Source organism: Hoplias malabaricus, chromosome 12, assembly GCF_029633855.1.
Source record: "Hoplias malabaricus isolate fHopMal1 chromosome 12, fHopMal1.hap1, whole genome shotgun sequence".
Lineage (NCBI taxonomy): Eukaryota > Metazoa > Chordata > Actinopteri > Characiformes > Erythrinidae > Hoplias > Hoplias malabaricus.
Window position 1 is genome coordinate 21,595,235 of NC_089811.1, and position 22,723 is coordinate 21,617,957.

At 40.0% G+C, this 22,723-nt stretch overlaps 2 protein-coding genes across 4 annotated transcripts in view; one reads left to right on the forward strand and one right to left on the reverse strand.

Annotated features, from left to right (window-relative positions):
• The first annotated feature begins 266 nt into the window (after positions 1-266).
• Positions 267-8,759, forward strand: gabpa (GA binding protein transcription factor subunit alpha). Of its 2 annotated transcripts, none has more exons than XM_066641199.1 (10): positions 267-402; positions 2,661-2,757; positions 2,956-3,100; positions 3,184-3,268; positions 3,464-3,691; positions 3,855-4,049; positions 4,988-5,041; positions 5,263-5,391; positions 7,077-7,269; positions 7,916-8,757. In XM_066641199.1, exons 2-10 carry the CDS (start codon positions 2,678-2,680, stop codon positions 8,175-8,177), a joined length of 1,371 nt encoding a protein of 456 aa, XP_066497296.1. In that variant the 5' UTR covers positions 267-402; positions 2,661-2,677; the 3' UTR covers positions 8,178-8,757. The 2 variants fall into 2 exon arrangements, with proteins under 2 accessions (XP_066497296.1, XP_066497297.1); XM_066641200.1 differs by lacking the exon at positions 267-402 and adding an exon at positions 577-1,561 and having other exon boundaries at positions 7,916-8,759.
• A 662-nt stretch (positions 8,760-9,421) lies between these two features.
• Positions 9,422-22,723, reverse strand: part of appb (amyloid beta (A4) precursor protein b) — a 28,490-nt gene continuing 15,188 nt past the window's right edge. For both annotated transcript variants that reach the window (XM_066686014.1, XM_066686015.1), the window contains 10 exons: positions 21,094-21,227; positions 20,022-20,096; positions 19,611-19,769; positions 18,360-18,488; positions 18,163-18,262; positions 16,725-16,907; positions 14,387-14,440; positions 12,957-13,048; positions 12,079-12,225; positions 9,422-11,981 (listed from right to left, as the gene is read on the reverse strand). In XM_066686014.1, the coding sequence (XP_066542111.1) occupies positions 11,880-11,981; positions 12,079-12,225; positions 12,957-13,048; positions 14,387-14,440; positions 16,725-16,907; positions 18,163-18,262; positions 18,360-18,488; positions 19,611-19,769; positions 20,022-20,096; positions 21,094-21,227 (1,175 nt within the window). In that variant the 3' untranslated portion in view covers positions 9,422-11,879. The remainder of the gene's footprint in view (positions 11,982-12,078; positions 12,226-12,956; positions 13,049-14,386; positions 14,441-16,724; positions 16,908-18,162; positions 18,263-18,359; positions 18,489-19,610; positions 19,770-20,021; positions 20,097-21,093; positions 21,228-22,723) is intronic.

A 22,723-nucleotide genomic window follows, 5' to 3' on the forward strand; every position in this document is an offset into this window, starting at 1 on the left:
TAAACCCTACTGAATCACACATTCCCCATGATTCAGGGGTAATGGATTAGGAGTAATTCTGGAATAAAATGGAAGCACAGTTCATGGACAATTGTGCAAATATATTTATAAATCGAATCTGCTGTTAAAAACAATGTAAACAGACACATTACCACAATCAATTCCCATCTGAAGACCAAAGGCTTACTAACCTCAACTGACTGAATGTGTGATGTTGTGAGTGTTTCTGTGTCCTGTGTGGAGGCCTCCTCTCTTTTTCTGTTTCTCAGCTCATCTCCGCCCACAGCGCTCTGAGAGAAAGCAGCATGAACTCGGAGTGAATAGAAGTTAGCGCTCACTCCAGCTCCACTCCGCACAAAACTACTACAACCTCCAGCACTTACCTAGCGCCCCAAGGAAGAGGTATGTGAACCCTTACTCTCCTTCCTGTGAAGTGTGACCAAAAGGATGATCACTCCTCCAGACTGAGCGGTTTGTTTGGGCCTGTTCCATCTAGTTCCCGCTCTCTCTCCGGGAGAGATCCGCTCGGTTCAGCCGCTCTCTCAGCGGAGGAGCGTTAGCTCAGTGGCTAATAGTGCACGGCCCACACATTTAACAACTGTTTAATAACCTCATAAACTGGTTAAATTACTGCTTGGTTACTACACAGAGTGTAATACAGAAATACCTACATTGCAGGAATATTCTCCACTGCGGCATTTTCTAAAAGTGTTAAAATTAGATACATAAACAGTACTCGCAGGTTTCTCGTTGTTAGCGTCGCTCTCGCTGAGCGGTAACCTGGCGTCCCTTTCTCTGTCTCTCTCTCTCTCGCACCTCGTTCTGACTCTAAAACTAACAGCACTACAGAGGCCCAATCACTAAACAACTCAAATAAAAGGTTTAAAGCTCAGAGAGGTGTCTACCTATCCATCTTTGTCCTGCTAAAGTAGAGGTTTGTTCTCCGTCCGTGTCTCCGACTCGTTTTCGGAAGTCTGACAGCGCCGCTGTCTTTCGCCAGGATTTCCGGCTGCTTTTACATTGCCCTTCTCTCGTGTTTTGTTTCCGTTTCTTCCATTTCCGTTCGAAGTTTCCACTATCTAAAGTGTGCTGTGCGGCGAGCATTAAAAAGTCTCCAAAGTTTTTAAAAAGTCGCGGCTCGCCTTTTTTTTAGTCCCACGACCGCGAAACCCACCTAAACGACTCCAACATGGCAACTGCTTTTGCTTCTGTTCGCGCGTCTTCTTCGCACCAACTAAAAAGCAGCGGTTACTGTCGAGCTTTCCGAGAAGCCACCGACCAGCTCGACTCAAAAACACAACGTGTTTATATATCAGGATTAAATATATCTAACATATGTGATAGAAGGGGTAACGTATTGCACGGGGCCTAGTAAGTGGTCAAGCCTCGGCCTCGCCTGAGAGGTCCACACATTCAGACATATTTATCTCCGCCTCACAGACTTCCCGTCCACCGGCACGAACTACAGACCACAGCCTAAGTTTGGAGTCCTGCTAAATACTTGGTTTAATTATATAGAATTTCTTCAGTAATATCACACAAAAGTATTTGCCACAATCAGGTATTTTGACACTTTTGCTCAAATTCTGTTTATTTATTTATTTATTTATTTATTTTTATTATGTAATTTGGTTTTAATTTTTATGTTTTAAAAAATACATTTTAATTAACAAACTTAAACATGGCCCTGTCCAGTTTAATGTATTAAAAAAAAAGCTAGAATAAGAAAATACCCAGATCAACAAAAATATTAAAGTTACCTCCTTGTCTCTACATTCATTGGACATTTTATGAGTTCCACTGACTGTCCACTCACCATGCAGGTTCACTTTGTAGTTTTGTACATTGTAGCCCCCTTGTGCCCTGTTCTTCAATGGTCAGGACTCCCCACATAGCAGGTATTTGGGTGGTGGAGCATTCTCAGCTCAAAACTGACATGGATGCACTGGTACAAGTGGCTGAGATACAGCAGTGATGATGGTGTTTTTAAATACTGCTTTCTCACGGTCCAGTCTATTAGACACACCTACCAAAAATGTCTCATCTGTTGCAGCACAGTTTGTGTTAGTCTTCTCTTCCTTTATCTATGGTCACAGGATGCTGTTGGCTGGCACTTTTTAGGTGGACTGTTTGTCTAGCAGTCACTGAAGTGTCCAGCTGCACTGCTGTGTCTGAACCACTTGTGCAACAAGGGCAACACACACCAACACAGCAATGATAAGTGAGTGTTGTTGCAGTGCTGCATATGGTTCAATACTTAAATAATACATGCCATAAGGTTCCTGAAAAGTGAAAATCAGGTTGCCATGGGGAGTAAAGTATTCAGGGCAACAGATGGACTGCAGTCTGTATTTGTAGAACAATAAAAGTTCACATTTCTGCTCTGTGGAGCTGATAAAATTGACTGGGTATAGAAAAAAAAGAGTTAATATAATCTGATGGCCATTCTGGTTCTATTTATAATTATCTGCTATCACACTCTTATTTATTATTTAACTAACCTTTATTTCATATCTCATTTTGTCTAATGATGTATATGTCCAAAGGTATTTGAGAATCATCAAGTGATATGAGATAAAGAAGAGCAAATTTTCAGCAATAAAATCAGAGTATAGAGGCTTTTATATATAACTATATTGCTTGGGGTGTTTATGTTGCAGGTTACAGTTTTATTGGTATGATGGCTAAAAGTGAGCCTGAGCAGATGATTGAGATTGAAATTGATGGACACGAGAAACAAGAATGCCTAGAAGAAGCGTGAGTACTCTTTTCTTTTTTTTTTTTTTTTTCTTTTTTTTTTATAACAGTAAACTATTTTAGAGGGTTGTGTAACTCTTGCCATAGGGCTCATCAATGGTAGCTGTGTTCAATGGTAGCTGTGTTCTCTGGTCTTGGCTCTGTCCGCATGACCCCATTCTTCTGTGTGCTTTCGTGTGGCTTCTGTTGGATCTGTAGGATCGAGGAACAGACTATTACATCAGCTGAACTGATCACACAGGACATTGATATTAATGAGCCGGTTGGCAACTTGAAAAAGCTGCTAGAACCACGTATACAAATTGCTCTGGATGGATATGATATTTGTTTGCAGGACATCCAGGTAGGATTTCATATACTCAGAATTTCTCTTTAATTTTGAGTTTGACTGTAGAAGTTTAACTCATCATTGTATTCTTCCTGTAGCTGCACCCTGACCACAGCCTTTTCGACCAGGGTGTCAAGACAGATGGTACAGTCCAGCTCAGCCTGCAGATTGTCACCAAACCAGGTGAGTGATTTAAAAAAAATTTTTTTTTGGATAAAAAAATTTCTCATTACAGTGCATCAGATGGAAATAAGGCTAATAATATTGCATTACTTGCGCTGTATATATATATATATATATATATATATATATATATATATATATATATATATATATATATATATATGAATGCTCACCAGGGTGTCTACTGTGTTTTAGGTGAAGAGAAGTTGAATATCCTTGAGATAGTGAAGCCAGTGGAGACAGTGGAGGTGGTGATAGACCCGGATGCCGCTGCAGGAGAGGAGGCTCACCTTGTGGAAGATGGGCAAGTGATAGCAGTGGAGCGAGCAACGATTGCGGATGAAACATCAGAACAAGTGACTCGATGGGCAGCTGCGCTGGAGGGCTACCGTAAGGAACAGGTCCGATTGAGCATCCCTTATGGTGAGTATAGGACTAAGCTGGCCATGTTTTTTTGTACATTTGCAATTTCACATTTACTATTGTACTGCCTTAAACATTCTGCTTTAGTTATGCAAGTGAATAACTGATGCATATTAGTTTTCATTGGCCAGTGTTTTTTAAATCTGTTTCTCTGTTGTGACAGACCCAGTGCAGTGGACAGCAGACCAGGTGATCCACTGGGCAGTTTGGGTGATGAAGGAGTTTAACATTGAGGAGATGGAGGTGGGAGGCATCCACATTCCAGGTCGCCAGCTGTGCGCATTCAGCCAGGAAGAGTTCCTCCAGAGAGTGCCTAATGGAGAGATTCTGTGGAGCCATCTGGAGCTGTTGCGCAAGTGTGAGTGTTGGGGAAAAAACCTGTGTGTGTGTGTGTTTAATCTTGTCTGAATCATCAAATTTTATGTTACAGTGTATACTTTGTTGCTAACCATACACTACAGGATTTTGAAAAGCATGATCAAATAAATATTGGAGCACATCTCACCATTATCATTAATTTTTCTGTGATACACACATCACACATGGAAAAATATCCCCCACCCAAAATCTCACTCGTAAACATGGATGTGGCAAAAAAAAAGGGGCAACAATTAGGGACGATGTTCTGGCTGGGGTAACCCAGACATACTTTATATATTTTGAATTGAGAACTGGAAGTATGTGATATTTTCAAGTGAACATAAGCTACTTCAGTGATGTCAGCATAAATTAAGCTTGTGTGTTGGGTTATAAAGATAAACATAACAGTTAGTATGTACCCACACTGTATTATTAACCTGTTTTATTAGTTATGTGTATATATAGGCTGCTTTTGACTGAAGCCTCATGGATTGCAGGACATCTCACACTGGAAGAGTTGCTCTTGTTTTTCTTTTGTAAGAAAGAATGTTTGATAATATAGGATTGTAAGGTTTAGGATTGACTCATTGCTGCTCTCGCTCTTCCTGATTATCCATGCGACAAATCCTTCTGATGCACCCCTCGACTGGGAAATAATTTCCGATTGGAAAATTTGTTGGAAGGGCATAATGGGGGTTAAAACGAGGCTTAAAAAAATCAGAGAGAGTGCACCAAGCTTAAAGCAGACAAAGTTCTGTCAGGATTGCAGGCAACTGGGTGTACCTAAACTATAACTAATGAAATAATATATTCCTGCATTTTATAAATGTATATAATGTTAATAATGTCTTATCATTTACATATGGCTGTTTTCCTTTTCAGCTTGTTTTGAATTTAGCCATTATATCTTGTATTAATTGTTGATGTCACATGCAGATGTTCTGGCAAGTCAGGAGCAGGGACAAGAAGCCACAGTTACTATTGACCAGCGTAAGTATCTTAATACAAGAATTGAATTATTGCTGCTCTGGTCAATAAACCTCAGCTCTTTTCTCAGTAATTACTCAGCAATCTTTGATGTATTTGTGACTTTACTGGCACATGACCTTGATTGGTGACCTTTTCTCATCGTTCCATACAGATTTATATATAAATGAAAGATAATGGAAGTGGATGCCTTTTCTGTCTTTTGTCCCATTTATGATCTTCAGCTGTACAGATTATCCCTGCCCCTGTGCAGCAGGCCACACCCACAGCCATAAAGGTGCAGAAGCATAACAAAATGCCCAGAGCTCCTCGCATCTCAGGAGAGGAGCGAAGTTCCCCTGGCAACCGCACAGGTACATATACAGTGGTATGAAAAAGTTTGGGCACCTCTGATAATTATCATGATTTTCCTTTATAAATCATTGGTTGTTTGAATCAGCAATTTCAGTTAAATATATCATATAGCAGATGAACACAGTGATATTTGTGAAGTGAAATTAAGTTTAGGGTGGGATTTACAAAAAGTGTACAATAATTATTTAAACGAAATTAGGCAGTTGTGTAAAATTTGGGCACCCTTGTCGTTTTATTGATTTGAATACCTTTAGCACTAATACTTGGAACACAAAATTTGTTTTGTAAGCTCATTGACCCTTGACCGACATACACAGGTGAATCCGATTATGAGAAAGGGTTAAGGCGGCCAATTGCATGTTTTTCTCCTCTTTGCATCTTCTCTGAAGAGTGGCAATATGGGAGCCTCAAAACATATCTCAAATGACCTGAAAACAAAGATTGTTCTACATCATGGTTTAGGGAAAGGACACAGTTTCACAGTGACGAACATAGTGAGGAAATGGAAGACCACAGGCACAGTTCTAGTTAAGGCCAGAAGTGTCAGGCCAAGAAAAATCTCAGATGAGCAGAGGTGCAGGATGGTGAGAACAGTCATAGTAAACCCACAGACCAGCTCCAAAGACCTACAACATCATCTTACTGCAGATGATGTCACTGTGCATCATTCAACTATTCAGCACACTTTGCACAAGGAGAGGCTGTATGGGAGAGCAATGCAGAAAAAGCCTTTTCTGCGCACACGCCACAAACAGTCGCTTGAGGTTATGCTAAAGCATATTTGGACAAGCCAGCTTCATTTTGGACCAAGGTGCTGTGGACTGATGAAACTAAAATTAAGTTATTTGCACATAATAAGGGGCAGTATGCATGGCGGAAAAAGAGCACAGCATTCCAAGACAAACACTTGTCTACCCACAGTAAAATTTGGTCACTGTTCCATCATGCTGTGGGGCTGTGTGGTCAGTGCAGGTACTAGGAATCTTGTTAAAGTTGAGGGTCGCATGGATTCCAGTCAATATCAGCAGATTCTTGAGAACAATGTTCAAGTATCAGTGACAAAGTTGAAGTTGCACCGGGGCTGTATACTTCAAGACAACGACCCTGAACACTGCTCAAAATCTACCAAGGCATTCATGCAGAGGAACAAATATAATGTTCTGGAATGGCCATCTTAGTCCCCAGATCTGAATATTATTGAAAATTTGTGGTGTGATTTAAAGTGGGCTGTTTATTCCCGGAAATAATCAATCCTATCTGAACTGGACATGTTTTGTAAAGAAGAATGGTCCAAAATACTTTCAGCCAGACTCCAGACTCTCATTGGAAGCTATAGGAAGTGTTTAGAGGCTGTTATTTCTGCGAAAGGAGGATCTACTAAATATTGATGTAATTTTTCCTACTCAAATTTACACACCTGCCTAATTTTAAGCAATTATTGTACACTTTCTGTAAATCCTATAAACTTCATTTTACTTCTCAAATATCACTGTGTTCGTCTGCTATATGTTATATTTAACTGAAATTGCTGATCTGAACAACCAATGATTTATAAAGGAAAATCCTGACAATTATCAGGGGTGCCCAAACCTTTCCATACCACTGTAACAACAAACTCAGCACTTAGTAAAAAAAGATGTTTTTGTGTATTAAAAGATATAGTGAACTGTGTAATGCTTTTCAGGTAACAATGGGCAAATACAGCTGTGGCAGTTCCTGCTCGAGCTTCTGACCGATAAAGATGCAAGGGACTGCATCTCCTGGGTAGGAGAAGAGGGTGAATTCAAGCTCAATCAGCCTGAGCTAGTGGCTCAGAAATGGGGCCAGCGCAAGAACAAACCCACCATGAACTACGAAAAGCTCAGCAGAGCCCTCAGGTTCGCCCCATGCACATGTGAATAATCATACATAGGGATACACTGATCTGGGGCAATTCAGATATTAAACAACACTGCTATCCTAAATGACCTTACAGGACAAAACACAGCCTTCTTAAATTTGAATATGTTAATGTGGAGAAAAATCTGTTTAATGAAATGTAATATATCAATTAGAACTCTCTTTTATATAGATATGCAGTAAAATTAATAACATACAGACGTTAGCCTAGCATTGAAACCCTCTCCAAAATACTGTAAATAACTTATTTTATATTATTTTAAGCAACTATCTGCAGACAGCTGTATGATTCCAGTATCACTATGCATCCCTACATGCGCCAGCAGTGCACTTTTCAGCTCAATTTAATATCATTTGCTATGCTTTGTAATAGTGCACATGAAGATGCAAGCTTTATGAGCATTGTTTGTTAGAAGGTATAATGACAGGTTGTGTGATTTTTGCAGCTTGTTTATATTATGAAATGCTCAATTTATTGCAGTAGTTGCCACAATGAAACAATACATTTATTGTTCACAGGTATAAACAATTCCTTGGATTGTTGATTGCATGTCACTACTTGACCTTTCTGAAGGCCAGAAATGTCACACCATGCACTGACACCTTCTCTTCTCTCTCATGCAGATACTATTATGATGGTGACATGATCAGCAAAGTGCAGGGCAAGCGCTTTGTGTACAAGTTTGTGTGTGACCTGAGGACTCTGATTGGCTACAGCGCTGCTGAACTCAACAACCTTGTGACAGAGTGCGAACAGAAGAAACTAGCACGGGTGCAGCTTCATGGGATTGGTCAGCCCGTCAACACTGTCACCCTGGCAACCGCTGCCGGGCAACCCGTCACTACCGTCACCCTGGCCGCTGCTGCACTGGAGAAAGACAGTTGAGTGGGAGGGGCTGGGCGCACTGAGCCGACCAGAAGTGGGACATGGGTGAAGAGGAGGGGCAAAGGAAAGGACTTTGGGCAGGATGAGTGGGCTTATGAGCAGGTGTGTGTGTTTTAAGAGTGACTGATTGATTGAGTGAGTGTGTGTGTTTGTTTGTATATACATTAAAGAGTGAATGTTGAGGGACAATATAGCAAGTCCTATGAGAGGGAGGATAATGAATCTATCAATGACCATGTATTGGCTTTGAGTTTTTGTATGCTTCTTCTCTGACTGCAGGGTAGCTTTGGCTGCATTTTCATTGTATATATTATATGTTTTTGATAGCCATGAGGGCAGCATATTTTGATATTTTCCATTTGTAAAGGATCCGTTCTTTTTTGAGGTTCAAATTTCCTCAAAGTGAGGTACTTTTAGCTGTCCACCAGGGGGCAATAAAGAGACAGTTGATTTTTGAATTGCTGAATGTGTTTCTAATGTTACCCTATGATCACTGTCAGAGGAAATTCTCCAGGCTAAGAACTTTACCTGAGAAATAATATCCTGTATAGTAATAATATAGCAATTACATTTTAACATGATTTTGTACCAGTTGGACAAATGTAGAATTGACAGTGAACAGCTGCTGGCATTTTCATATCGTAAAAATATGGAGATGTTTTGTTCCGACAGGACAGTACAATGATAATACACTTGCACACTACTTCTGAACTATTAATCGTAACAAATGAATATCTTGATCATTTGAAAGTGATCACATTATGCAAATTATCCATCATATATTCTGTCAAATGCCTTGTGATTTATATTTGCCTTCCAAATGCCACTTCACCTCATCCTAAAATTCCCAGATGGACCTGCATGACTCCAGAAATGAGAGTTCCACTGATGCACAGCCCAGTGTTGGGGGGCAGATGCTTGCTGCTGGGCTTTGTGACCTTAGGCTCGTGTTAGAACGAGGCTGCTTCAGCACACCGTTCCATTAACAGTGCCTTTCAACAGAGACTGCTCCCATTGTGTATGCATAATTAAATGCCTGAGTCAGCAATGGGAGTGCATAAATCATTAGGAGTGTCTACAATCATCTATGTGTAGACTACTTTTTTTTCCCACTGAAAAATACTGGTGTACATGCAAATGAACCAACGAGATCCTCTATCCAGTATAAATTGGAAGTGTTGATAAGGTTTCAGTGTCATCATACGTACACATTTCAAACATCACAGTACCACATAACTGTATGTACATTCAAAACTTTATTAATGGGATACAGTGTAGAAAGCCTTTCCCGAGTCTAAGCCAATGATCTGGATAGATACAGATAGGGAAATATACACAGGAAGAAGGAAGAGAGAGAGAAAAGATGGAGAGCCTTCTTTTCTTCACTACCCCATGCTGACCACAGACACTCATCTCTGAGTATTCTTGCATAACCACGACACCTGATTTAAGCGCTTTCATTTATGAGACGAGGGAATGAGTGCAAGGTCTTTGATGTGCTGCGAAATTCCACAGTGTGTCACATTCACTTCAGCTGAAGCTCTTATATCTTGTGGATTGTCTCCTAGTGCCGCTCCTTATTTTTCAACTTGTTTTTCACTCCTTTACTCTCTAAGAAATGATGAGAGAGCTAGGAGGTCAACTCTAAATGCTTGCCAAAGATTTTTGAAATAATGGCAGAGTGTCTATGGGACAAAGAATGAGATAATTTCAGTAACTGCATGGCAGAATTTCTATCTATGAATCTCCTAATGAGCACCTGTCTCCATGGCACTAGGAGAGATGAAACAAGTGAAGGGCAAACAGAGCAAAGAGGAGGAAAAGCTGCTGTCCTATTTAGTGTTTGTGAATATCACAGACACATGAATGCAAATAAGATAATTGATCCAAAATAGTATGTCTTACTATTTCCCTTCTCTTATCAACTCTTCAATGGTCAGAAATACAGGCCCAGACAAAAGACAAAACAGTGTGCATAGAATGTGAACAAAACACATGGGCTTATATTACACGTCATTATTATACTACATTACAGCTTCTCAGCCCCATGCAGTCTGTGTGTGTGTGTTGTGGCATAGTGGAAAAGAAAAGAAAAGTGATAAAAACAAAATACTGATTTCATTTAAAGCATGTCTTTCTGTGACAACAAAGCTTCAAACAGATTTTGGAATTTGATTCCTTAAAATTACGTTATCACAAGAAAACACAAAAATGTACAATCCTGTTAAAATTTCTACATGAGAGAGGAAGACGTCCATGCGTGGATCGAAAACCTCTCGGTCATAACTGTCATGCACTAGTAGGTACAGCTATTTATTTACCTGCCTTAGTTCAATACATTATTACACACAAAATAAAAAACAAACATTCATTTTTCATGATCTCCTTAAGTTTTATATATATATATTTATTTATATATGTATTTTTATAGCTTTTTTAAAAATATTTTTTCCTGGAAAAACAGACCTGCAAGGACAGACTGGTCCTGAAATGGAAAAAGCTCAATGATGAGTACATTACTCTACTTCTTGCCGTTGTTTGCGAGTCTCTTGGACTTGAGCCCAGCACAGCTGTTGTCTGAATGCCCGGGACAAAGGGCGGGATGATGAAAAGAAAAGATGGATGAGAGAATACACTGAGGGCAGAAGAACAGAAAAGGAGGGAGAGAACTGGAAAAGTGAGGACAGATGGGTGACAGACGGGGTCATGTGTCCAAAACTACCCTGTTCAGTATGTTGTACACTGTTTTGGGGTTCTGACAATGCACAATCCACAAATGCACTGCTATAAGCAGTGTATGATCAGTGTACTCAAGTATGTCCTAATGCAGCCTCCATAGCTTCCACTGGAGCTACAGAAACATCTCAGAAATAAATAAGTTTTAATTGCGTTTGTTTATTGAATCTGTTTTGGCCATTTGTTGAAAGTAATAGTAGATGTTATTATTCATATTATTACATGGTCTGGGCCACACTGCACCGCTTAGTGAGATATCTGTTATGATATAGAACAATGTTAAATCTTTAGTATGAGCAGGGCAGTGATGACTGGTGAGACATGGTCCTCCACAATAGGGTCCTTTCACTATATAGTTTGTGAACTGCAAAATAGAGAATACCTATTTTAACTGTACATGAATTTTTAATCTGAAGAGGATCTTTGAACAGAGCTACAATGGTAGCATCTCCACACACTTATCTTCAAACGTATTACTTGTGGCATGATTGTTTTGATGTAATGACCAAACCCATATAACAATGTCTAAACTCAATTGCTACCATCATGATTTCTGCTCTGTATTGTGATCCAGATTTTCAAATTTATGGAACAGTGATTAGGGAAACATTTGGACACAAGATAACCAACAGAAAAAGAAATAAAGATTGAGTTTAGACCATGGCACTGCCATCACCCTGCCATGATTAACAATCACAGGAGAACAGCTATGGAGGGGTCCAGACAGGCAGACAGACAGACGTATGGCTGGATGAGACAAGGCATCGCCTTTTGCTGTGCAAAACAAAGTGAGCGTTCATCTGTGATTAGATGAAATGGTCAGGTGACAGTAGCCGCTCTAATCTCCACAGCAACAGAGCTCACCTGTAGTGCGGATGAAGGGTGAGTCTGTGTTCTCTGTCCTGATGTAGTGGGATTAATGCGGGGGTGATGAGGGAGAAAGGTATGGGGTGAAAGATATGCTCTTTAGTTCTGCATCTGCTCAAAGAACTTATAGGTGGGATTCTCATAGCCATTCTGTTGCATCTTAGTGAGGTGACGTTCCTCTGGGGTCACTGCGGCATCAACCTGAGCACAAAAATGGCATGGTGGAACCAAGTATTTGACATTTGACTCTACAGTAGGGTAACAATAAAGAAAACAACAGAATCTTAAGTGCACACACCTCTATGACTCCGTGGTGAATGGAGGTATACTGCTTCTTCCTCAGCATTATGAGGGTGATGACAATGACAGTTGCAATGACAATACCACCCACCATTAGGCCAATGATAGCTCCCTTATTGGAGCCCACTTCATCTGCAAAGAAAACCTGAACGGAAAAAACAACATTTGTTAATCTCCGTCTTTTGCAAATTCACTCCACAGTGGCTCATGAGAAAATTCCAATTCCATCAGATATGGGGTCTTGAAGTCACACATTGACCTGATTTGCAACTTGGATCAGACTCAGGCTTAATGACTTACAACTCTAAATTCACAGAAAAAAGCCCACCCAAAGCGACTTAATTGAGGGTTGACCATCGTAGGGCTGCAAGTCAACAAAACATTTCATTTCCAAACTTGCGTATGACTTGGCCAATAGTTTTGCTATGGTCACTTAAGCATAAGCTCAATTACTTTGTGCAATTAATGTAGTGCTTAAAGCAAATGACTGGGTGGCACAAGATTTGTATAACAAGTACATAAATTGGCTGAAGTTGAGTTCTAGAGAATTACAGATCACATTCCTTTAAAACTCACTTAAGATTTAGCTGCGTATGCTATTACAATAGCTGGCTCCCACACAAACTAATAGCAACTAATCTACTGTTTCAAATTGCTTTGCCTCTTTCTTTTAAACACTGCCTTCAGCGATTCAGCTCGGTGACTCAGACTAATTTTTTAAATGAAACCCTTGTTTTTTAAGGTCACACTGAATGCAGTATTTTTTGTACAATGCAGTCTGCAGCAAATAATGAGATGAATCCAAGATTCTTTACTCAGACCTCAACATTTGTGTGTGTGTGTGTGTGTGTGTGTGTTTAATGTGTTCGCTTGTACCAATTTCTGGTGATGCACTTCATATCCAGCACTGTGCCTCTCTTCAGTGTCCATTCGCACTTCAGGCATCTCTTCTGGCTTCAGACCAGACACTAAACACATATACAGACATTGAAAGAGGGAATAAACAGCAAGACACATGCCTGTTAGAGAGAGGAGAGAAACACTGGAAGTTGCTATCATGCATGTTTAGTTATGTTTAGTGATGATTTTTGCTGTATTTATCTTTAACAAAAGCTGGATTTCCCAACAAGACAACACAAGATGCTAAAGCATGTTTATAAACCTAGAGATCCTGCAGGAAAATCCCAACCCTTCTGGATCCATTTTGGATGAACATGTGAGAACACACAGCTTGCAGCCCCGATTAGAGTAATAAGAATAAGTTCATATCAATGACGTGTATGATAGTAAGTAGCTAATCATACTAATGTTGCTTTAGCTTAATACCATCAATTCCTAATCATAATGTTCTAACATCTAATGCAGCGCCTTCACAGAAGAGTAGAATTTGTTTCTGATGCAACCAGAGAGGCAAGTTACCCCAATTTCATAATCATATAATTTCAAATATGCAGATATATACAAACTAATTTACATGCAGCATACATGTTTCTTAGGGCGATAACGTGCCGGACCACCAAAAGGGTAATGGACGAAAAATTTTTTCTTTCATTCTACTGCAATAAAAACCCATGCCTCTGTATTAACCAAGCTCTGCCAGACAGTTTGCCCCGCCCCTAAGTATCACAGTCCAATCAGCATTAGGCTTTCATCCTTTCATCCGTACAGTCCCACCTCTTTTTTTGGCCAATTTCAAGATGGTGGAAAATTGCCCCAGACTCCCTCTCATAAACTGTTATGTTAAGGCTCTTTTTTCAAGCTGCAGAACCTGAAAACTCTGGAACTTCTGGAACTCCTGCACCTAAAATAAAATATCTGAAGACTGAAGATTGAAAAATGAATAGACTTTTATGAGTATGTAAAAATAAAAAAGCTGGTCTCACTTCAAAATATCTGTGAGGGCGACTCAATGGCAATTTATTTGTTTATGACCACAGTTGATTGTTGATTCACTGTAGAGGCTAAGTAACTTTATTAAAGAAGACATATATAAAGAACTCCTGCATAAAGCTCTCCTCAAATACTGTACAGTATGTAGATAAAGAGAAAGCTTTATGAATGTAGTGGTTACTGGTGGTATTTCTACGGGAAGTGACCACAGAAATACAACCCTTCAAAGTTAGATGACACTGTCAAGTTAGATTCCTGATTAATCTGTACCAATAATTAATATGCCAATTGTCTAGATGGCTAGGACTTAATTTGTCCAGTGAACAAGTCACCATAGTAGTTATTGCAACAATTGCCCAAACTGAGAGATTTGGCTGGAACCGCCACAGCACTGGAATAAAAACAGCAATGCTTACCGGGTCGTGTGGGCAGTCCCCGGTCTGGAACTGGACGGGCATCTACAGGTTCAACTGAAAGCAAGAAAGAAACCACAGAGCAATCCCATTACACATCATCCGTCCTCTGACTGCTGTTTCCTGTGTGGTGATTTATCGCTAGCTGCTGTATGGTGGGCACGATGTTGACCTTGTGTGGACAACATCGTGCCCACCATACAGGTGAAGAGCTTCCCCAACCAGAAGCCCTGGATCAACAGTCAGGTACGACACATGCTGCGGGCTCGCTCTCTGGCATTTAAATCAGGCAATGAGACTGAGTACAAAGCAGCGAAGTACAGACTGAGAAAAGCCATCACAGCAGCCAAGAGGCAGTACAGGGAGAAACTGGACAGCTTCTACTCCACTGCTGACTCCAGGCAGAAATGGCAAGGCTTGCAGCTTATCACAGACTACAGGACCACCAGCTACACCATCAGCTCCACAGACAGCCTACTGGATGAACTCAACATCTTCTACACTCGCTTCGAGACATCCAGCAGCAGCACCGAGAGGCACACACACACCCAGTCCTCACAAGCCCTCTCCTCCCCAGCATCAGTATCATCAGGCCAGGTACGCAGAGCTCTGAGAAGGGTTAACATTCGCAAAGCGGCAGGACCAGACAACATTCCGGGGCAGGCCCTCAGAGCATGTGCCAACGAGTTAGCTGTCCTTCAGCCAGAGCATCGTTCCAACCTGCTACAAAACCACAACCATCATCCCCATCCCCAAGAACTCCCCCCACCACCTGCCTGAATGACTACAGGCCAGTGGCACTCACTCCGATCATTATGAAGTGCTTTGAGAGAGTGGTGCTGACCCACATCCAGCGCAGTATACTGGATACCCTGGACTCCCTGCAGTATGCCTACCGTGCCAACAGATCCACCTCGGATTGCATCGCTGACGCCCTCCACTATTCTCTCTCTCACCTAGAAAACAAAAACTCCTACATTAGGATGCTCTTTGTGAACTATAGTTCCGCCTTTAACACGGTTGTCCCTCACAAACATACCCACAAACTGTCCACAAACTGCACCCCAGCCTCTGCCACTGGCTTTTGGACTTCCTGACTGGCAGGCCCCAGTCCATCAGGATTGGCAACAGGACTTCAGCCAGTATCACCACCTACACTGGGGTTCCACAGGGATGTGTCCTCAGCCCCATCCTCTACACCCTGTTCACCCATGACTGTGTTGCCTATCACAAGGACAACATCATCCTCAAGTTCGCAGATGACACTGCAGTGATAGGACGCATCACTGATGGAGATGAAGAGGCCTACAGGAGGGAGGTGACCGGGCTGGTAGCATGGTGTGAGGACAACAACCTCACCCTCAACACAGGCAAGACAAACTGTGGATATGAGGAAAAAGAAAAAGACCTCATCAGCCACTGTTCATTCGGGAGCTTAAAGTAGAGAGGGTGAGCAGCTTTATATACCTGGGCGTCCACATCAGTGAGGACTTCACATGGACATTGAACATCATGCAGGTGGTCTAAAAGGCTCAGCAGTGGTTGTATTTCCTGAGGAGGCTGAGAAAGTTTGGGATGTCACCCAAAATCCTCAAAAATGTTTATAGCTGTGTCATCGAGAGCCTCCTGACCAGCTGCATCACCGTGTGGTACGACAGCACAACTGTGATGGACCGTAAACACTTGCAGAGAGTGGTGAAGACGGCTGAGAAGATCACCAGGACTCCACTACCCTCTCTGCAAAGCATCTACCACCAGAGAGTCCGCAGGAGAGCTGCCTCCATCCTTAAAGACCCCATCCACCCCCAGCATGGACTATTCACACTTCTGCCCTCAGGCCAGAGGTACAGAAGTGTCAAACGTAAGACCACTAGGCTAAAGAGTTCTCTTCCCCACTGCCATCAGACTCCTGAACCTACCTCAGAAATAACCCTGCACTTTACTGTCAACATGATTACATGCCTCTGTCATTTACTGTCACACAAATGATTGTTTCTACTTATTGCTGTTTGTGATTGTAGCACTTGTTCACTTTACCGTTCACTTATGTATATATCTCAGTGAACTTTGCACTTTATTAGTTATCTAGTTATTCGTAGTATTTTCTCTTCCATTTGGCATTCTTGGTGAGGAGCAAAGAAAGAATTTCATTGTACACGAAACCTGTTCCTTACTGTGCAAATTACAATAAACTCTCTTTTTAACACATTGTAATTACACTGATTGCTGGTGTGGTAGCTGTTCTACTGGTTATGTTTGTAAGTGGGATACAAAGCACTGCAGCTCCTACTGTTGTTATGTATCTGGCTTTACTGTGTCTGTGCTGTTGTGTTGTGAATACCGTGGTTGGCGGTATTGGCCTGGTTGAAGCTCTCTGGATGAATGAATCCCAGTCCGTCCTGCACAGGAGTGCTGTCTGGCAGGTCTGGCATTAGGGCATCATTACCATAGCTCACTCTCATATCCGTCTGCAAAGACGACAGCTGTTGAGCCGCCTCCGCCTGGACTCGCTGCATCAACACCACTACAGAAAGAAAGAGAGAGATTCATATTCTGTGTGTGTGTGTGTGTTTGTGTGGCGCAGTTAATGTAGCAATCAGATCTGAAGTATTGGATGTTTCCCACTACTGTGTGTGACATCAGGCAATGTGCAAAACCCAGATTCTCAAACAGTGAACCAGTTAGAACCAATTGAGTAATTTTGATCTAAGGATTCCACATTTTCATTACCATAAATCACCATATAAATTCACTAGAATAATTGGAGCTCAATACTGCACAGTAAAAAAGGAGATAAATTTCCTGTTTCAAAAGGATTTATTTTTTTATTTTTACCATTTTTTCTATTTTCTCATTACTGCTATATGTCCACATATATGTTTCTCATATATAATATTATGTATTTCATTTTTAAATAAAGGGCGTCACGATGGTGCAGGGACCTGGAGGTTGTGGGTTCAAGTCCCGCTCTGGGTGACTGTCTGTGAGGAGTTGGTTTGTTCTCCCTGTGTCTGCGTGGGTTTCCTCTGGGTGCTCCGGTTTCAAAAGTGTCTGTAGGTGTGAGTGTGTGAGTGAATGGGTGTGTGTGTGTGTGTGTTGCCCTGTGAAGGACTGACGCCCCCTGCAGGGTGTATTCCTGCCTTGCGCCAAATGATTCCAGGTAGGCTCTGGACCCACCGCAACCCTGAACTGGATAAGGATTACAGACAATGATAATGAATGATTTTTAAATAAAACAAATTAATTCTATTTAGATTAATGTTTGCAATAACATATTAATGTTATTATACTCTTAGTATAATAAATAAAACATCAAAATGTTGGCATAAGTAAAAATAATTTAGTAACTATATTTGTGCTTTAAATAATTGCTTTACTATACTATTTCAGGCTAGAGAAAACCAATTTGGACTTTGTTTTTACAAATGTATCTGTAACATGTTTTTTATACATTTGTTAATTTTGATAAATACTGGTTGATAAATATAAATTCAAGCCATTAAACTAAAAGAAAAATCACTGAATTACCACACAAACAATATAACCAAACAAATCCAACCAAGCATCTTTCTTTGTATATTCAAAAAGAAGTAACATGGCATGATGTTTCTGTCATTTGTGTGAGAATAGCCCAATAAACATAAAAGATGTGTAAAAGTATTAAATTAAATTAAAATAGGAACAATAGTAATGTTTAAAAATCTAAAAAATACCACCCTTGCTCATAAATTACCAAAATAACCAAAAAACAGTTTTCCAAATAAACGGTCAGCACTCACCCACTTGGTCCTGGATTTCATTGGCCACTCTGGGGACCTTGTAAAGGTAGCTCAGACTTTCATTTAGACGCTCCTCAATCACTCGCAGGTGGGTCAGCATCTGTGGTCAGTGGGTTAGAATGGGTTAAAAGGTGACACTTTGTACAAAACAATGCTGTCTAAGGGACTGATGGGTAAATTGTGAGTGGTATGGGTACCTGGGGTCGGATCTGAGCAGCTTTCTTGGGGTCTACCATGCGAACATGCTCAAAGTGTTTGAGGGTGTGCTGCCGGTCTTTCTGCTCAGCTCGAATATACTTCTTAAACAAACTCAGCACCTGACGAGGCTGCAAGACACAAGGGGTGAATGTTTTTTTTTTTTTTTTGCTGAGTTTGGGAGGCATGTTGGTGTTCACATTAATAAATACACGTAAAGTGCTTATAGGCAAGTCTGTTCACACTATCTTTCCAATTGTGCAGTTATTTACGTTCCTACAAGACCTGGCATTTACACTCCTACAAGACCTGGCTCTTTTTATGTGATTTCAAAGCATATTTGATATCATAGATAAAAGCTGACATAAATGTATTATGCAAAGCGTGTATTGGAAGAGCAGAATATTTAGGCAAGTTTTGGCTTGCTGTTCTAAAATATTTTTAAACAGACAGATTGGAAGTTCTATTTACAATATCTACAATGGTATGCTATGATTATCCATTGTACAGTGGCTTGCAAACATATTCATACCCCTTGAACATTTTCACATTTTGTCAACTTACAACCACAAACTTAAATGTATTTTATTGAAATTTTAAGTGATAGACCAACACTAAGTAGCACGTAAATAAAATCCAGTGCAACCAATTGCCTTCAGAAGTCACTTAATTAGTTGATAGAGTCCAGCTGTGTGTAATTTAGTCTCAGTATAAATACAAATACAAATACAATATTTACGTGTTAGAATGGCCCAGTCAGAGTCCTGACCTAAATTCCATTGAGCATCTGTGGCAAGACATGCAAATTGCTGTTCACAAACACTCTACATTCAACCTGGCTGAGCTTGAGCTATTTTGCAAAGAGGAATGGGCAAAAATCTCAGTCTCTAAATGCACAAAGCTGGTAGAGACAGACCCCAAAAGACTTGCAACAGTGATTGCAACAAAAGGTGGCTCTGCACAGTATTGATTGTAGGGGGGCTGAATACTTTTGCACATCACACTTTTCAGATTTTTATTTTATTAAAATTTTGAAAACCATGTATCATTTTTGTTCCACTTCACAATTATGTGCTACTTTGTGTTGGTCTATCACTTAAAACCCATTTTATTTCGTGGTTGTAAGGTGACAAAATGTGAAAAATTTCAAGGGGTAAGAATACTTTTGCAAGTCACTGTATATCAGTATGTGTGTAGCTGGATAACTTTTTCTTTTTTGTCCTTGTATGTGTGTGTGTGTGTTGTGTGTTTACCCTGGTTTGGTCAGCCTGCAAGGCTGTAAGATAGCTGTCCAGTGCCAGGCGGCGGCGGTCATTAAGCAGAGCCTCAACACGAGCCATGTGAGTCTCCACCAGCTGCTGTCTCTCACTGGCAGCCTCTTGCTCCAGTGCCTCTACTTTTTCCTGGAAATGCTGAAAACACACATACACACACACAGCTCACATTAACACCTAATGCCATATATTGATCTTTATGCTATCAACCAGCCGTGGCTGCATTTGTATTTTAGAGTAAGTGCTAAAGTCTAGATTAATTGCATTAACATAAGTACAGTCTTAGCCCAAAACTTTAACACTAATCACTCTGCAGTGCCATTAACAAGCCCCTGAATAAATTGTGTATTCATTAATATTGCCAATAAGCAATTACATTCGTGCTGATACCTGAATAACAGCTTTCTTATCAGCACGAGGAAGATTCTTAGCCTGCCTCTCGGCCTCCTCCCATTCCCTCATCACCTGGAAGAGCAAGAGAGGATAATGCTTTATTTTATTTAGCGAAATTAGGCATTCAAACTTTTTAAGTGTTCATGTTTCAATTTGAGAACCATTGCCCCTAATAAATAACTCTTTAGGAAACATTTTTATGTACTATTGGTTACAATCGTTTCCTGAGTTTACCACTAGAAAATGCACTTGAAAATATGACAGAGCCGTATGTGGTGAACTCTAGCACACTCAATGTTACTCAATTTAAGATTTGTAATATCAAATAGAGACATCCTACAAACCAGGGCCTAGTGTCCCAAAAACATCTTAGCGTTAAGATCATCTTAACAGGAAGAGAGAGTGTTCCGTGTGATTCTCACTCTACCATTTATGAACCATCTATGTTCTAAGATGCCTTTGGGAAACCCAGCCCAGAATACACCCAAGAGATTAAGTTTGAATTTTTACATACATATTGATCATATCATATGTGATATATTTATCATTAATAATGACCATGTGAATGCCAACAAGACTTGGCATGTATAATGTGACAGAGTTCTGTTTCATTTCTTACAACACTACTGTACACTACACATCTCACGGAGTAATTAAATACAACTGACTAAATCATTGTTCTTATAATAATAATAAAATTTATTTATACATTTTATTAGAGCCTTTTAAGATACCCAAGGACACTGTACAGTAAAAATAATTTATAAAATAATAACAAAATCATTTAAAATAATTAAAATACATAAAATGAAATACATAAAAATAATACTATAATACAAATGAATAAGAATAATTAAAAACAACCATTTATTATTTTTTTCTATTTATGGTTTTGTTTTCTTTTTTATTAAAGCCAAAACAACATGGTAGCCAGTTCATTATAAATATTTTACTACATTTAAGGGGTTAAAAAAATATCTTGGGTGTGGAACAATCGCAAATCTGTCCTCAGAGAAATTAATTAAATTATATATAAGCTTGATGTTGTTAATTCTCTTCTGTAGCTCACCTCAGACATCCTCTCTCTGTGTTTGGCTTCCAGGCGTTCTTTAGCCTTCTGGAAGTGAGCATGTTCATTAATGTCTCCTGGGGCCTCCAGGTAGCTGCCCACAGCATCGGGAGGACTGGGAGCCATAGTGGGCACTGGAAGGAGGTGGGTGAGGTGGAACATATATGAAAAGACCAAGAAGAATGTTACCACATTTTTTCTCAGAATTGACACATTTTGAAAAAAAAATTAAATAAGTCCAAATTTAAAAACTAAAAGCAAATCTAGCTATTCTTTTCTTGTTTCCACTGATGAAAAGTTAGATGTGCAATGCAGAAAGATAGAGAGGCATTGAAAAGACAGCATTTTGTTAAATACAGAAAATACTGAACGGCAGTAAATACCGAGGTAGGTCAAGAAGAGGAGTGGAAGGATTAGTAGCTATCTGAATATGATATAACTTATAGGTCTGTCAATATACGTTTTTTCAAAACTGCCAACACATCCTTATATTATCACTCATATTTTACATTGAAAAAAAAAAAAAAAAAACAATTTAGGCAGTTGCTTTGGAATCTCAGGCCCAATCAAACATGCTAAGAAAGTGTCTGGGAATCTATACTTGACTGCATTTGTGCATTCCTTCCATTTCACATCCTCACATATTTGGAAATGCATCAATAAATAACTGTAATTAGTGTATGGCTTCTACTGCACCATTAAACATGCACAAACAACAGAACCATCTGTAGCAGTCAAAATGTCTTGTAAACAAAAGGGAAATTGTAGTACAACATCAATTTAGTACTTGCTGTACTTGCTGGTTGGCCACTCACAGTTGTGACTGTGAGTATCAGCCAATGCCTGCATTTTTATTTTTTTAAATGAACATTTAAATTGAGTTTTTACACAGAGAGTATACACAAACACACACAAACAAGCAATAACATTTTGTATTATTAGTAGTGTTCTTCTGTGAATATGTGCACAACTGACGCAAGAAAAACAGACCCAGGACAGGCAAGGCAGCCATCATTCGTATGCAAACATGACATTAACAGCAAGTATATCTCTAGCACATAGGATAGATAACATTTATTTTCTGTCATATAATTGGGGCTGTATGTTTGGCAAGTTCCATTCAGGCGAACCACACTTTCACAAATTGCAGAAAAAATGTAAACAGGTCAGTTAAGGTCAATGCAGGAATTATATCAGTGGTTACAAACATATTGTAAAAACTGCACAAGCCTGTGGTGTGGACTGTGCCCTCATGTGTGGAGAGTGTGATAGCGAAATACCGCTGGTGTGTTTAGAGGGACAACAGGAACTCACAGTGACAAAAGCACAGAGCTGAGGGTCATTGACACAGACCAGTCTAACCAGCCACCCCCACCTTCCCTCCACATCACACACACAGACACACACACACACAGGCGTAAACTGAGTGAAAATATCTTAGCTAATGTAAAACAGAGTCCAGGAGGTTAGAACATGAACTTGTTCCACTTACACTCAGGTACAAGGTCAGAGTTATTAAGCAACAACACAGGAAGGCTGCACAGTTGTAAAGAGCAGCATTAAATATACAGTATTAAAGAACTTCAATCTAAAACACTACATTAGGGTCCAACTGATATTTTATTTTTCT

Coding starts and splice junctions, on each gene's coding strand:
- gabpa (XM_066641199.1), top strand. CDS start 2,678: ATGATGGCTAAAAGTGAGCCTGAGCAGATGATTGAGATTGAAATTGAT. Junction 4,050..4,987: donor TCTGGAGCTGTTGCGCAAGT/GTGAGTGTTGGG, acceptor TGTCACATGCAG/ATGTTCTGGCAAGTCAGGAG. Junction 5,392..7,076: donor TTCCCCTGGCAACCGCACAG/GTACATATACAG, acceptor AATGCTTTTCAG/GTAACAATGGGCAAATACAG.